This window comes from Chroicocephalus ridibundus, chromosome 4, assembly GCF_963924245.1.
Source record: "Chroicocephalus ridibundus chromosome 4, bChrRid1.1, whole genome shotgun sequence".
Taxonomy (NCBI): Eukaryota; Metazoa; Chordata; class Aves; order Charadriiformes; family Laridae; genus Chroicocephalus; species Chroicocephalus ridibundus.
In genome coordinates, this window is record NC_086287.1 from 61,032,722 (window position 1) to 61,048,126 (window position 15,405).

Sequence of the window (15,405 nt, forward strand, 5' to 3'; positions counted from 1 at the left end):
CTGTTCACGGATCGCTGCCTTCTATGGAATGAAGCTTGCATCATGCTAGGCATCCGGAAGCAAACAAGACTCAACATTGCATGCCCACTGCTTCATGGCCACTGATCTCAGAGTCAAAGAATAATTTAGGTAGAAGGGAGCCTCTGGAAGCCACCCAGTTCAATAACCCCTGCTCGGAGCATTTCAGACTGCTCAGGACTTTTATTCAGATAGACAGAAGTTCCACAGACCACGGACAGCCTGTTCCAATGTCTGTTACTCTCATTGAGAAAACATTTTCCCCCAATATTTAATTAGGATTTCTCCCTTGCTACAACTTGTATTCAAACCCAACTGGCTCAGTTACACGTGCAAATGAAAGGAAGAGAAGGAAGAGGCAGCTATTCTCCAAGAAGAGAATCCCTCTTGAGACTCTCCAATCTCCCTGGCAAAGGGAAATTATGTAAGTCTTATCTCACATATCTACACCTTTGTGTAGTGGCTGAAAGAGATCAGGCCCTGATTACAGCATAATTCCACTTCCAAGAAGGTAAATTGTAAACAAAAGCAAACCCCAAAAGGTCACCTCAGCAGCAAGAGAACTTGTCAATTTACAAAATCTCACATAGTTTTTTTCCTTTAGACTTTGTTATGCAGAATTCAAAACTCTCAGATGAGCACTTACAGATAAGTATTCTTTTTGCAGCAGTGCATTTTTCACTGTTTGAAGAGATATAGCTTATGCGATTTTTAACATTAAATCTTTATTTGGAAAATAATCTAATGAGATTTAAGCATTTATATAATATGATTTTAAGCTAACCATTATTTTAAATAATTGCTGATCAAGCACATATATTTTCAAAGATCAAAAAAATCATACTGCATATGACAAAATGCCAATTAACAGAATTATCCAAATTGAATTCCAGACAGATTGCCCATTTTTTCCAAGACTATTGATTCAAACATTAAAGCAAACACTCCTCTTAAGAGTTTTCTATGCACATCACACTTTCAACTCTATCCAGACATTAAGTAAAAATCAATTATTTCATCATTAAAGCCGTACACATAATAATAATAATATACCTGAATGCAATGAAGAATATTTGGTAAGATTTGAGCTGTCTTCAATGTTCCATTGGTTTGTATTGATTTTAGGGCTAGTCTAACATTCAGCATGCCAGTAACAATGAATAAGCCTAATGCATTACGTAACTGTAAGCTGATTAAATCCTTGATCCTGCAGCCACCTCTTTTTTCCCCCCCTCCCCCTCTAATTTAAAACTTGGCACAACTGAAAAAAAAAAATCTTAGTTTTATACACTTTAAAAACCTAATTGGTACCATTTTTTGGCATAAAGCCTACCACAATTGACATAAATGTAACCCTTTCAGGTATTAGGCTTTCTTGTATTTTAATAATTTCCTAAACCTGGTAAAAGTAATTTTAAAGTGAGGTGTTCCCTAATAAATTTTAATTATGTGGCCAAACTTTTGGGGTTTTTTAAAATATATTCTGAATGCCAAAGGTTATTCAAGTTACCAGATTTGACCTTTACCCATAAATATTAACAGCAAATTGAACTAAATATAAAGCCATGTTATCATAAACTTTAGTGCTACCAAGAAGTGAGATTGTAAGGCATACTGCACATGCCAGTCCTAATTTCCAAAGATATTATGTCTCAACTGAAGTGTATGTGCTACGACTTCCATGGAGGAATTGATCAGGGGAGGGCATGAAAGAGTTATGTTCCCCTAGCACATTATAGTGCTATGATCTCACTACATTGTCAATATGACAATGGAAGCAGGATAAACGGATCTGTACAGCAGAGGATATCAGCTAGTGTTCTCTACAGAAAAGGAACGCAGAAAGCAATACATGATTAACTGTTTTGAATGGGGGGGAAAAATTCCTTCCACAAGGCCCGCAAGCCATACACAAAACAAGCTGCAAAGAGCTGCACACTGACCGAACATCTTTGTTGATGCATATTTGTGTGTGTGCGTTATTGAAATTCAAAAATGTTTAAAAATAGTCAACTATAACTATAGTGCCTCAGTAAAGGCAGCAGAATGGCCCTGAGCAAATGAGAGCAGAATGTACTCTGTAGAGTCTTCATTAGTACTGAGGATGAGAAGAGAGAGAGCGCGAAGTAAGTTTCAGCTCAGGAGTAGAAGGTTTTTAAGACGTGGTAATTTTGAAAGAGATTTACTACGTTTCATTTGTAAAAGAGAATCTTCAAGCCAGGATTCACTGAATGACACCAAACAAGTTGCCTATGCTATGTAATATGTATTTTAAATTATAAACCTAGTAATATTTTAGTAAAAAACCCAGGTGTATAAATGAACCAAGTGCATAAAAACAGTATAATGAGGTGGCTCTGAGGTGTATGCAACCTCTTCTACTAGCATCTGAAAACATCCCAATACATAGGCACATTCTCATGTTTTAACATATGAGGCTACGTCATGAGTCAATACCAGTGAGATAAATCAAACTAGAGCGATGCCTGGACAGGCAATACTAGTAAGAAAGAATAATGTGTCCAGTGAGGGGCTTCTCACGTCACATAAATAAATTTCTATCTATACAGAAAAATTTAGATTAGTTCATGAAAAAGCCATACTCTTCCATTCATTTTATAACAAAAACAACCAACCAACCAAACAGAACAAGATCATTTTCCACCAGTTCACACCATAACAGATCTTGAAACGCAAGAATTTTAAAAACATCAAATATTTCAATGGAACTGATCCAAAACCAGTAGGATTTATTACATACCCCATTCTCTGTACGTTTCTCCATGGGTATATTTATGCCATTTCTTTGATTTTGGGCTTGACGTCCACCTAAAAGTAAAGTACCACTCTTAATGCAAAGTTCATTTTTCAACACAAATGGTTTTCACTCTTGAATCTCTTCTTTTCAAGGATTTTTATATTAAGCTTTTACCTGTGAATTTTTTATTCTGTTAGTTCCATTTCTTTCTTATTAAGTTATTCTTTTTAAGCAGTGGAGTCAGCAGAAATAAAGCACTTACTTCACAGAGTTCCTCTCTTAAAAGCACAGACATGCAGCTCTACTTTTCTGACTTGCGTTTAGACAATGATGTCATGAAAGGGAATGTACTGAGCACGACTACTAAAGTTTCATATTTCTGTGTCCACAAGAAGCAGTAGCTTCAGTTGAATATAATATAAATGAATATAGTAGAGGAAGCTTTTCTAATGCCTTATAAACAATTTTCATCTACAGATTGATCCATAGGTCAAAGATTAATCAAAAAGCCTTGCATGTGTGGTTTAGAGGCAACATTTTGCTTGTACATGAAACACTGTAGCTTCAGGTGTATCTTAAATTTCTTAACATACTTTGAATTTTTATTGCCATAAGGATGACCGAGTATTTTACAAAGTACCTAACTAATATAAAAATCCCTCATATATTATTTGGCCTGCTACTTCTGGCATTCAAAGCAACCAGGAACCATTTAGAAATACAAAAATAAACCCCAGCTCAAAGCAATAAGGACTCAGCCAAGACTTGAAATTCCGTTGTTAGAAGCAGCCAGATTAGTTGAATGAGCAAGGATAATCTGAGCATGCAAATATGCACCTCGCTTCAAGATACCTTTACTATCCTTCTGACAGCCATTAAGTATATAATGCACAGCCTCAAAGGTCTTCTCATAAAGTACAGTCTGTACTAGTTAGATCAGAAAACTGAAATCCTTCTATTTTTTTTTATTCCAGTCTTTTAAGAAAGCCCTACTTAATATGGCACTGTTTATATAAACACTTTTCCTGTAGAACCATGCAGACCAGCGATTTTTCAAGGTGTGAATTATCACCACTATTAAATATATCTACGTGAAGTACTGAGAAAGTAAAGCCACCGAGACTTCTGCTAATGATGTCTGTAAAATAGATTTTAGTTTCTGAAGGAGGCAAAGTAGTTTACCGAGTCTTTTCTCTGGGGCAACTGAAAGAGAACAGGAGGTCAAAAAGAACAATCCCACCCTCTCAAAACATAGGGACTTTCTCTCAACAAGGAAAAAAATGCATTAAACCTCTAATAGCCACCAACATTTTTGGGTCAGTTATTAAGCAGAATAGAAACCAATCTTATTGCAGAAGTATTACTCAACAGACTAGCAGAAATTATTCTAGAGAAGGGAATTTGAGACATGAATAAATGTACCACTAAGGAAGGTTCAAAATGGCTCTGGTATAAGCAAGTTGTATTGCATGTATCTACTGAAGCTCACTGAAAGAACTGATAAACTCACTTCAGAAATCTTTTAGGTAACAACACTACAGGACAAGTGTACTTACTCTGTTCATTACTTTCGGCTGGTGACTCCTCATGACGAAGAAAAAATTTCACCTCTTCCCTGCGGGGACCCCATTTCTGTAGGTGGTCATACATCATGTGATCAAAGGGTATGGGACGTTCTAAAAGTACAAGACCAAAAAACTTATCACAACTATTTTAAAGTAAGCAAAGTTTTATAGAACTCTCATTAAGAAGCAGAACGTCCTTTTTGGCAGCAATTCAATCTATCCAGTGTATTTTGTCTTATGCAAAGTCAGAGAAACAGGGACCAACAGACAATAGTTGCACTGCATTAAAAGCTACCCTGTTATTGTGACATAGCTCACTGCTTAACAGCAGAACATAACCAGTTTGCAAAACCATACCAAAAATATCAGTGTTTAGAAACTCTAATTTAGGAATTCTGCATCCCAACCTTTTTCTCCCAATGCTGATCTTTGCACCTTTGCTCTCCATCACCACCAGATGGATATTTTGTTCTAATATTGAAGTGATTAATTCAATTTGAACCTCCAGGTTTCCACTTGGACTAAAAGCCTTATCATTATATTGACATTTCATCTCCTAAGAACTTGAGCAGGTGCTCCCACTCCAATACACTATGCCAGACATTAACTTGCAGTATATGTGGAATTACTCACAAATTTTTGAACAAATAAAGGCTAAGTTCTATGCAGCAGTCAGTCTCTTTGCTTTCCCCCAAAGAAACATAAAACATTCTCATAGTGTAGTTATTTCTTCCAAACCGACCAAATATATTATTACTAAGAGGCTGCACACCATATATTTAGTATTTCAAAATGAAAATACAATTCAAAAGCAAAGTTTTCACTGTTTCCATAATTATACTTGCATTTATTTTTAAATGTTTTCATTAAGGTCATAAAATCTCCCTTTTAAGATCTTTTAAGATCTAATACTAAGCAAAGTATTAGAAGGTATCTTCTAATCATAATAAAATTATACTAGAAGGGATTCAATTAGCTTTCCTACATGGAGCACCATGCCAAACCAAGATTACTACAGAAAATCAGACCTGGATAGAAACCAAAAGCTGGAGTTTGCATTCACTGTTAAAAGCAAAATGCTCTCTGCCCTCAAAACCCAAACTACAGCATCTCCAACCAGACAGAGCACCACTAACAATTCATTATCAATTTCATACTTAACCCATTTGACATGAGAAGACAAAATGATTCAAAGATAATAGATATCTTGGGGAAAGCTTGGGAAAGACACATCAGAAACACACCTTTTTACAATGATCACAAATATGCCTTTTTATAATGAAGTTTACCTAAATTTATATGCATTATGAACTACACAAATGTATACATATCTTGATACTTTTGGGATACTTAATTGTAATATTTAAAGAACAATATGTTTTCATCACTTGATTCACAATGCATTTAATACAATAAAGCGTCTTGTCAAAATCTGTTGTGTCAAGCAGGTAGAGTGATTAACACAGATTAGCCACGGTTCTAGACACAGATCTGGCTACTTTCAACAGGGAAGGGCCATTTAAACCACCAGCTAATTATATTCATCACCTGACTGGTTACCTATCTTCCTAAAAAAACCCAAAAACAAAACCAAAAAAACCCCAACAACCCACAAAAAAAAATAATTCAGAACACCTGAATTTAAAAAAGTAGATGTTTTTCTTTTCTTTTTCTTGTTCCTCACTCATGTGGACTCCAAGAAACATTGTCAATAGTGTTTATACACACAAGAATAAGGTCAGTGGCTTATCACAACTCAGTTCTTGAAAAGGAATTTTATAAACATGATTTTCAGGTTTTTCAACTCCAAAGTAAGGTAAGATTTCAAGTGCTTTGAAACATATCCACTAAAATTGCAGCATGAGTCTTCTAAAGATCACAGAGTGTAAAATATTTAAATGGTTTAGTTCAGAGACTTTATGACACAGAAGATAAGAATCTTTAGGGATTTTTCCCAAATAAAGAAATTGCTAGATAAACTTAGCAAGAACTGAAGCTTGATAACAAAGTACCAAGAAACTGGATGTCTGAACAGGGCTGGGCTAATTCTGGAATGGTAAGGAGTGGCTGCAGCACCACTTCTGGTTAGGCTGGTCTCCCATTAAAAGTAAGGCCCTGATCCTAGGAGCTATTCAAAATAAAAGGTTTCATTTACACAATGTACCTTGAAGAATCAAGGCTAATATTTTTCAGACATGACCACGGAGACAAATGGGAAAGACAATTTCTACTACTTTTGCAATTCTTCCACAAAACCAATTTGGGATATGTTGCCCTAAATTAGACAGAAAACAGGTTAAAATAATAACAACAGCATCATCATCACTGAAACAGAGAAAAGAAAAACAAAGAAGGACTAATCATTCTGTGCAACTTAGCTACATAAAACAGATTCGGTAAAGAAAGTGGAAGAAGAAATGGACGTTAACACTTGCACAAGACGTGATGAGAACTGAAGTCCCCATTCATTCCTTCAGTTTAAATCCTTCAAATCCCGAAAAACTGCAGGAAGAAAGCATGATCTTATATTTGCTGTAAGTTAGGAGAGCACAAAGGGATATTTTCTGGAAATACCTGTTCTTTAAGAATCAAAACCAAAACAAACAAAAAACCTGCAGTTCAACTTTTCCCAGTTCTTATAGCTTCAGACATATTTGTCAATAACTTCACAATACTATTTCAAACTTTAACTTTTTAAAGTTTAAATAGAAGAGAACGAAGAAAAGGTGAAATAGGAGAATGGGTGTAGAGTAATAATAAACAGGTTGGATCCCAATACTTGAACAACACATTAAAATTTATCTCAAGAACATTTGTTTCCATGAATAGCTAAGTGCAAAACCATGATATATGCGTATATCCATAATTATTTGCAAAACTGCCTTAGATTTTAGGTTGGATGAAAATTCTGAAAGAGTTTTAATAACTGAGCTTAACTCCTTTCCTTTTAAGCAAAAGTTTTGAGGATGAGCTAGTTGTAAGTATTCCAAATGACTGAAAAACCCTGAAAGACCAAAACACAGATACCCCATCAATGCTTTTGAAGACAATTGCAAAAATCTTTCTGTTGAAACTATATTTCCACCATTTAAAACAAAATAAGCTTCAGACTTCAGAATCTGTTTTTATCCTGATTACAAGTATCCCGCTGTTTGTAATAAACACATTTATGCCTGCTATACACGAAACCAGAATACAAAGTAATGGATTATCTCCATAGTGGGGGAGTTCACTGCAAGATCAGGAATGAGTCTTTCTCCCCTCAGGTTTGCAGAATTACACTTGTAGTAAACAACTGTTTCTTTCACAGTCACTTGCCTCCGTGTTACCACTAAATTCAGGAAGATCAATTAATAGCAATTGCCGAAGGGCACTCCAGATGTAAATGAAGTGAATAATTGAGTACTGGGTGGACTGAATGGTTGGAATCCATTCTGTCTTGAAAAAATACTACAAGTTCCTGGTGTCACACCTGTCTTTCGACCTCCTTACCAAGTGCTGTTTGCAATAGCTGGGGAATGAGGAAGAATATTCTATGTGGTTTTTTCTCCATGCAAAGAGAGGAAGATTCAAACACAAGCACAAGGTGGTACAAGTCAGGCATGAATTGTGTTGACTTTTTCAACTATTACTCATCTCAAGAAACTGCAAAGGAGGGGGAACAGAGAATGAAATACAAAAATTAAATGAGAATAAACCAAATGCTTATGTCATGCTGCTCTGAGAAGAATCAGTTTCTTAACTCTAATACAAACAATACTTAAACTATTTTACAACTCTTGGGAAGCTCCTCAACCATATCTTTGCCACACAAAAGCAAACAGAGAAAAGTTAACATAATAAACAAATATGCTTTCCAATAGCTAAGATATTGTAATCCTCCTCTAAACTCTAGAAATCATACATAATTTTTGGGAGCCAAACTTGCACGGATTTTAATAACATTTTTCTGGAAGACAAATGGTCTCTGTCACCCTCTAAAAATAAAACTAAGTATTTATTTGTACATACACATTTGGGGAGGAAGATTATTAGAAGAGACAGTATTTTGTTAGAGCGATACAATTTAGGAAATGGTTTTGGGTGCACCAGCTGCTTTTTGTATCTAATAATAGAACTAAAATCCACAAGCCCCATTGCTTTGAATTTGAGTAGACATGTATTATTCAGCTGGGCTACCTAAAAGAGGCCGTGGATACCTGTAGAACCGAGGAGTTAAGCACGTTCACAAAAGGACAGGTATGACAGCTCTCTCTTATGGAGAGCTCTGTGAATTGTCACCTGTGCAACATGGAGAGACTGCCAAGAAAACAGACTGCTTATGGTGTGTGACAAAACCTAATGAGTTTATTCATTTTCTGTATTAACTTTTGTTTTGAATTTTACTTTCCAAACTGTCTTCTGAAAGAACATTTGTAGACCTCTCTTGAGGATAAGAGGGGGTGTCAAGGACAGCGTAATAGAAGAGGAAAAAATACTCTTGCACTGGCACAACATGCCACAGTTTCGTTGCAAATTGCTTCACACTTCCCACTTAGAACCATAGTTTGTTTGTTGTTTTAACTGTTGCATTTAAATGTTTAGACTTGTTTTCTACATCATATCTCTGCTCCAGGCAAAATTAATTTTTAAAACTTCAGGGGAAAGAGTTCAATTTAGCTCTCAGGAGCAGCTGAAGGAAAAAATATCATATTATGCCCTGTTAAAAAAGAATTCAGGTTATTTCACTGAGAAATTTATGTACCCCAGACTTTGGGGCAGGAAGTTGAGGCCACCAACACACAGACTTTGTAACAGTATCCTACATTTAAGAACAACAAACAAAATGCTTGTGCTGAAATTCCTGTCAGAAAGACTTAAAACCAGTGTGCAAACCATCTTTTTTGCTGACAGTACAGGCCTGTTTGAGAGATCCAGAAACATATGTGAGCATTTAATTTTTTCTTTCATTCTCTCTAGTCTTTTCTGTTCTGCACTTTCAATGGAATAGAATGATAGTTATCACCTTGGGTATTTAACAAGTGAAGCTAGATTCGTGAAAGCACCTTCATGTGAGTTTTAAAAGAAACTTGGAGCCACCAGCACATTTTGCAAAGTTTGACAGTCCCATTCAACAGGTGGGCAGGATTCTGCTCCTGAACTTAGGTGTCTGTATGTAGATGTTTACTTCAGAAAACTGGAAGAGTTCTGATGATCAAAATCAAATAGATAACAACTAGTTGAAATCAGTGATCACCATGTTCTACTCATGGTAATATCCAGATCTCCATTGACTATCATGTGAACAAAGACGCATAATTCACAGGGTAGATACACGATTTAGTCTTAGTCTCTCCATCACAACTTCCTGGATAAGTTTTATTTTCCACTTTATAGAAAGTTTCGGCCTGACATATCTAATACTTTGAGAAATAATGTATTACATGCACAGATAAAATATTTTCTCATTCTTAGAGGTTATTATAGAAAATGTGAGCTCGCACTTGCCAGCGCTGCAAGGCTAAGTGTCCCAGAAAGACATTGTGGATCACTGGCTACAGCTTCCAGTCACCCTTTGAAGATAGTTGACAACATTCTCTGCAGTACTTTAGGAAGTACACCCACAAAGTATTGTGAAAGCAGAAGAACAAATAATACTATATATGTTACACTTTCACAGACAAAGGATTGGAAAATATTAGGGATATTTGAGCACTGTTAAACACAGTCTGCAGATCCATTTTAGAAATTTATGCAATGCACTTGGCATCATAGACTCTCCGTAGTCTAAACTTCCGATTTGTAAAAGTTGTAACCATCCCATAAGTTTTATCCTTAAATACAGTTTTCTAAGTATGAACTGAATTTGTATTCCTAGAACCGCAGACATGCTTAACCACTCTCCTGCTCACTCTTCCCTAAACTCTGTGAGTTCCCATCCCATTAGGAAATGACTTCTGGAGGCACCTTTTCCCATTACAAAGTCTTGGAAGAGTTTAGAAAAGAGAAGAAATAGTTTCCCCAGCAGGAAACCACTCCGGATTGCTAATACTTAAAAGCTCCAAAGGCATCTGAATAATGCCCGTTTTGTCTGTTTGACAAAATGCCCCTGACCAAAATAAACCCTCTCTATGCAAAATTTAAGAATTCAAGATCAAGTTATGACCTCATCAGTCTGTATACAAAACAGATGACACAAACAGCTTAAACAGGGGTGACGTTAGTAACTGAGGGATAGGAACCTGCCTAACTGTTATTCTCACCTGTCCATTAATTCTACTCACATCCATACATTGATATACTATAACCTAGAGGTGTGCACTACATGCAGTTGCAAGAATCCATCTAGAAACAGAATCCATAACAGGCTGTTTTGACACACTGCTGAAAAGAAATGCCCACACCATTATTCTGTGAAATAACAATTGCAACGCAAATAGGATATGGGCACTACTACCTGCCCCAAGGGAGATTGTCAAATCTTTGAAGTGTTCATGAAGACACTGGAGATACTATGTCCAATTCTGGCAAAATTCTGTCTGCAAAAAATCTGCTATTCGTGATACAGAAAGAAAAAATCTACAGCAATCATTAAATTTCAGGTTGTGTTCACATGCCTAATAGTGAGGAAATTGGACTGGAAAGAATGCAGGTATAAGAGAAGATCACTGAGATTCCATATTTTTATTTAAATACCCTCCATCCAATATACGGCATATGCCTATTTGAAATAAATGTCTTCTAGACACATACATTTTATCAAAAACTTCATGCTCAGCAATAAAATAGAGGAGGAAAAAAGTCAAGAATTGCATTGATCTCTACCGACATTCAATTATCATGCTTTGCATTGAAATTTGCTAGCAAAAAAAAAGTACAATTTGAAATCATTAATATTGAAAAGTGACTCTTACCTTTTTTATAATTGGTACATATATTTAAATCAATTTCCACTGAACATTTTACTTACCATTCCCACGCCATACTTCAGCCAGATGGCAGCTTCCTTCTCCAGGCTCTTTGCAGAACTCTACTACATCGCGACAGGTTGTTTCTGGTGTAATTGGAACTTCTGTCAAAATCTGTTCGTTGTTGCTCAAAAACACAGTTAATATCATCTGAAAGAAAAAACAAAAAGCAGCAGAATATTAAAAAGGACACATTACAAGAATGAGATTATGGGTCAGATTTATAATTCCCCTGTAAGGGGAAAAGTACACTTATGGTTCGTTACCACAATCCATCAAAGTTGTCTTCAGTTTCTTGTAACTTTGCCAAAGCTTTAGTCTTTTGCATTGATTTTTTTTTGACAGTGCACTGAATTGACTTTTTTTTTTTTTAAAAAAAAAAAAAGCTTCAGTTGAAATGGTTTAGTTCTGTCTGAAAATAAGGCTAGAAGGGAAGGAACAGGTTTTGGCTATGTCAGATGCTTGAAATCATAGCATTTAAATGTTGCAAATAAATACATACTTTGGCAAAGTAACATGAAGCTTCACAGGTGGGCAACCCTTTGCATGATGGATGTCATTTTTGCAGTTTGTCTGAAGATGCAGTTATATTTGGTTGAATTGTAAGCTTCTGGTTAAATGGTAAGCCCCAGTGTTAAAAAAAAAAAAGGGGGGGGGAGGAAAAAAGTCACGTTTTTCAAGGGATTGCATTTGCTTAGTATGCTTGCTAGAGCTAAAAACCTCTGAGAAGTCAGCTCTTTCTGTACTACTTTAGCTCCACCTCCCAAAGTTTGCTGTGTTGATCAGACTGTACATGCCGCCTTCCCACAGCAGTAGTAAGCGCGCTCTCTTCACTCAAAGTTACAACATCAAAAGACTTTTCCTCTAGTAACAGCTCCCAGCTATTCCAGTTGGAAAGTAGCCACAAAACAGAAAATAGTTTTTCTTCCCCTCCCCACCTTAACGACATTCAAGACGACGTGACATCAAGGAAAACAGAAAGAAGAAAAAGTGGGATGAAATCTAGGAAAAAGCCTAACACTAAGAGTTAGTACTAAACTGAGTTGATGCAAACTTCTGTTCAAATTCCTTGCTCCACCTTAAATTAATGTGCACACAAATACATATATGCAGAGATACTCCCATCCCTCTTCATGTTAGCAGGTGTACCTTGCTGCAAAGTCAAACACTCAAAAACTGTACACATTAACTTAACCCACCTCACCCGCTTGGTGCATATGTATTCTATGATCATTAATAATACGTTCGTTTGCTACATTCCCCCTATTGAGGGCCTCCGCCTTATACAGTATTTTCAATGGATTTGTCCTATAGGCCTTCATGTAATTTACTGCAAAAGCTGGAAGCATATAGTTAACATCTGGGGGGCTTGTAAGAAGGAAAAGATAAAAAACATTCTACCAAGAAACAAGGTCCTAATACAATGATGCTAAAGTGATTAATTTTTTCCCTGAGTGAGACTGCTTGAGGATCAATGAAGGTTGTATTCAAAGACAAGCATTCCTACGTTACACTAAATCCTCTGAAAGATATTGACCCTAAGCTCCTGCTTAAAATTAAACTGATACTTTTAACCGTTCTCTCTCTCTGCACCGTAATTTCCGATCTGTAGTAACAATGCTGTTCTGTAAACTCATGAAGATAGAGCAGAGATAGAGTGATGTTTAAAAGACAAAGATACTATAATAATAGATGTCCCTAAAGAATATGACAAAATTAGTAATTTTGTCTGCAAAGAAAGTTCTTCCAGATCTTTCCAGTAAATAAAGTGTGGCATCACATATTGAACCACAAAGATTAAACCCAATTATTTAAAAGCTCTTCATTAAATGAGCACTCTCCACTTAAACAGAGTTGTGCTTCAATTTGCATATGCAATTCTTAAAAACATTCATAACACTTTTATCTGTGGGACATATACATGTACCAAACCGGAGATTTGCGTTAATAACAGCTAAATACTGAGCGAGAGCAGTCTATCTACTTTAGAAGTAGGCACAGGACAAATTCCAAGAAGGCTTCAAGCTTCTCAGTCTGTCAGTCCTCCAGGTTATTTTAGTCCATGTTTTCTACTCTCCCTCAGCCTGACAAGTTTATACGCTGTATCCTGAAGTTTTCAAATAACTACACTTCAACACAATCAGCAGTCATCCAGGGCTATAAATACACTAAAATTCACCCCTGAGTTTCACTGCCAGCAGCATTAAAGAAGGCTGGAGCGCAAGATACAGGATGCAGCCACAGATAATAATTAAAGTGCATGTAACCCTCTACTGTTAACAGCTCACAATGTTATTTTTCCCCTGCAGAAGATTCAGACATAGTCTCAATATTCAGTGGCTGTGGAATCTTTAACAGAATAAATATCTGATGTGGAATTTGACCTCATATTTAAGAAGAAAGAATCATATATATGAACGTAAAATGATAGGCTTAGAAGAAACCATAAGAGGTCATCTAATGTAGTCTCTTGGCCTCAGGCAGGATCAACTATACCTACATTACTCTGCAGAGATGCTTGTTTAACCTGTTCTGAAAAGCCTTTCATGATGGAAATTCCACCACTTCCCTGAACCATCCACCCCAGAAATTCCTGTTGCAAGAAGTTTCTGAAAGTCTAGTCAAAGCTTTCCTTGCCACTATTTAAACCCACTAGTTCTCCTACCCACGGGGTGATAGAAAGCACTTTTTTTCACTGCAGTTAAATTTAAAAAGAATACATAGTAAGTAATTAAATTAAGTAAGTTAAATTAAACACCACAAGTTTGATGGAGAATTATTAATGTTAGTATTCTAAATACAGTTTCCCCGTAACACTTGATGGTGATTTCAAAATAACACCCAAGTTTTCCAAACTTTATAAGAATGCCAAGAGACCCTGGCTTTACTGAAGTCATGCTATGATGCATGCTGCATCTTTATAATTTGTCTGAAAGACCTGTTATCTTTTTATGAAAGGATAAATAGAATGGCTTAACATCATGTGGTTTTACATGGTTTCCAAGTTTCAATTTTTTATTGCTGTAAAGATAACACTGGCTCAGAAAACTAGTTTCATGTATTCAAGATTGTCTGTCTGTACCTGCAGACAGGCTGGAAAAGAAAGAAAAGCCTTGGAGGTGCGAGTTATCCCATACATCTCAGTCAATCCTCTGTAACTTCAGACCTAGACTACTATATAAACTTGCAAGACCAGCCAATATTTGCTGTACCTCAAGCACACCACTTTCTTCTCTCAGCTCCATCTGCACCAGTACTGTCTTCTCCAAAGCTGGGTGTCACTCACAATATCATCTGCTAGACAGCCTAGGGAAAGGCTCCTCTGCTAATGAGGAGGAAAGGTGCTGTAGCCAACTATTGTCACACCACTCCTCAAGCAAACTTGGTTAAGTAAGGATTTATTTTTAACAGGTTGTCTGAGTAACACCAAAGGAACTGAAACACCGTGCTGTGAAACAGATGTCCTGAAACATACACAGGAAAACTCAAAATATTGAATGTTATTAATATATTGCAATATTAATTAGATTTTCAAGTCAGTGTCATAGCTGTCCCTATTTGTGGTGGGGGTGGAATAAGAATTAGAGGTATTTCATAGTAATAAAATACAAAGAAGCATTGATGGAGCCTGGAAATTTGCTGCTAAAAAATATGAGTGAAGCATGCACATGAAATACACAGTAGATCCACTGCAGTAAATCAGCTTTATAAAAAAAAAATATTCTTAGCCAATGATTAGGACACAGAGAACTGATACATCCTTCAATTTCTCATTTTAAATGGATTCCTAAATAGGCACAACTGTAAAAACCTATCTTGTTAAAACCCGTATTCATGAAAATGAGATCATAACCATTGTAGCATTTATTTGATAATCTCTCAATTCACTCATTCAAAACTTTTAATACATGGACACAATGTCACACAACAGGATCAACCCAACACTCACGAGCAAGTCGCATCAGTGCTTCTAAATCATATATCATTTCCACAATGAATACCAAGCTCCAAATCTTTCACTCCCTTCTCAAACCTGTTACTCTCCTCTACTGCATCTGCTACCAAACCAATGGCTTTATTCCAACTTTCATCAATTCTCACCTCTTTTTCTCTTTTT

At 36.2% G+C, this 15,405-nt stretch overlaps 1 protein-coding gene across 6 annotated transcripts in view; it reads right to left on the reverse strand.

Annotated features, from left to right (window-relative positions):
* The window catches only part of PPP1R13B (protein phosphatase 1 regulatory subunit 13B), an 84,092-nt gene that overhangs the window by 33,045 nt on the left and 35,642 nt on the right, over positions 1-15,405 (reverse strand). For all 6 annotated transcript variants that reach the window (XM_063333274.1, XM_063333273.1, XM_063333276.1 and 3 more), the window contains exons 2-4: positions 11,291-11,438; positions 4,333-4,452; positions 2,780-2,847 (exon numbers count right to left, since the gene is read on the reverse strand). In XM_063333274.1, the coding sequence (XP_063189344.1) occupies positions 2,780-2,847; positions 4,333-4,452; positions 11,291-11,438 (336 nt within the window). The remainder of the gene's footprint in view (positions 1-2,779; positions 2,848-4,332; positions 4,453-11,290; positions 11,439-15,405) is intronic.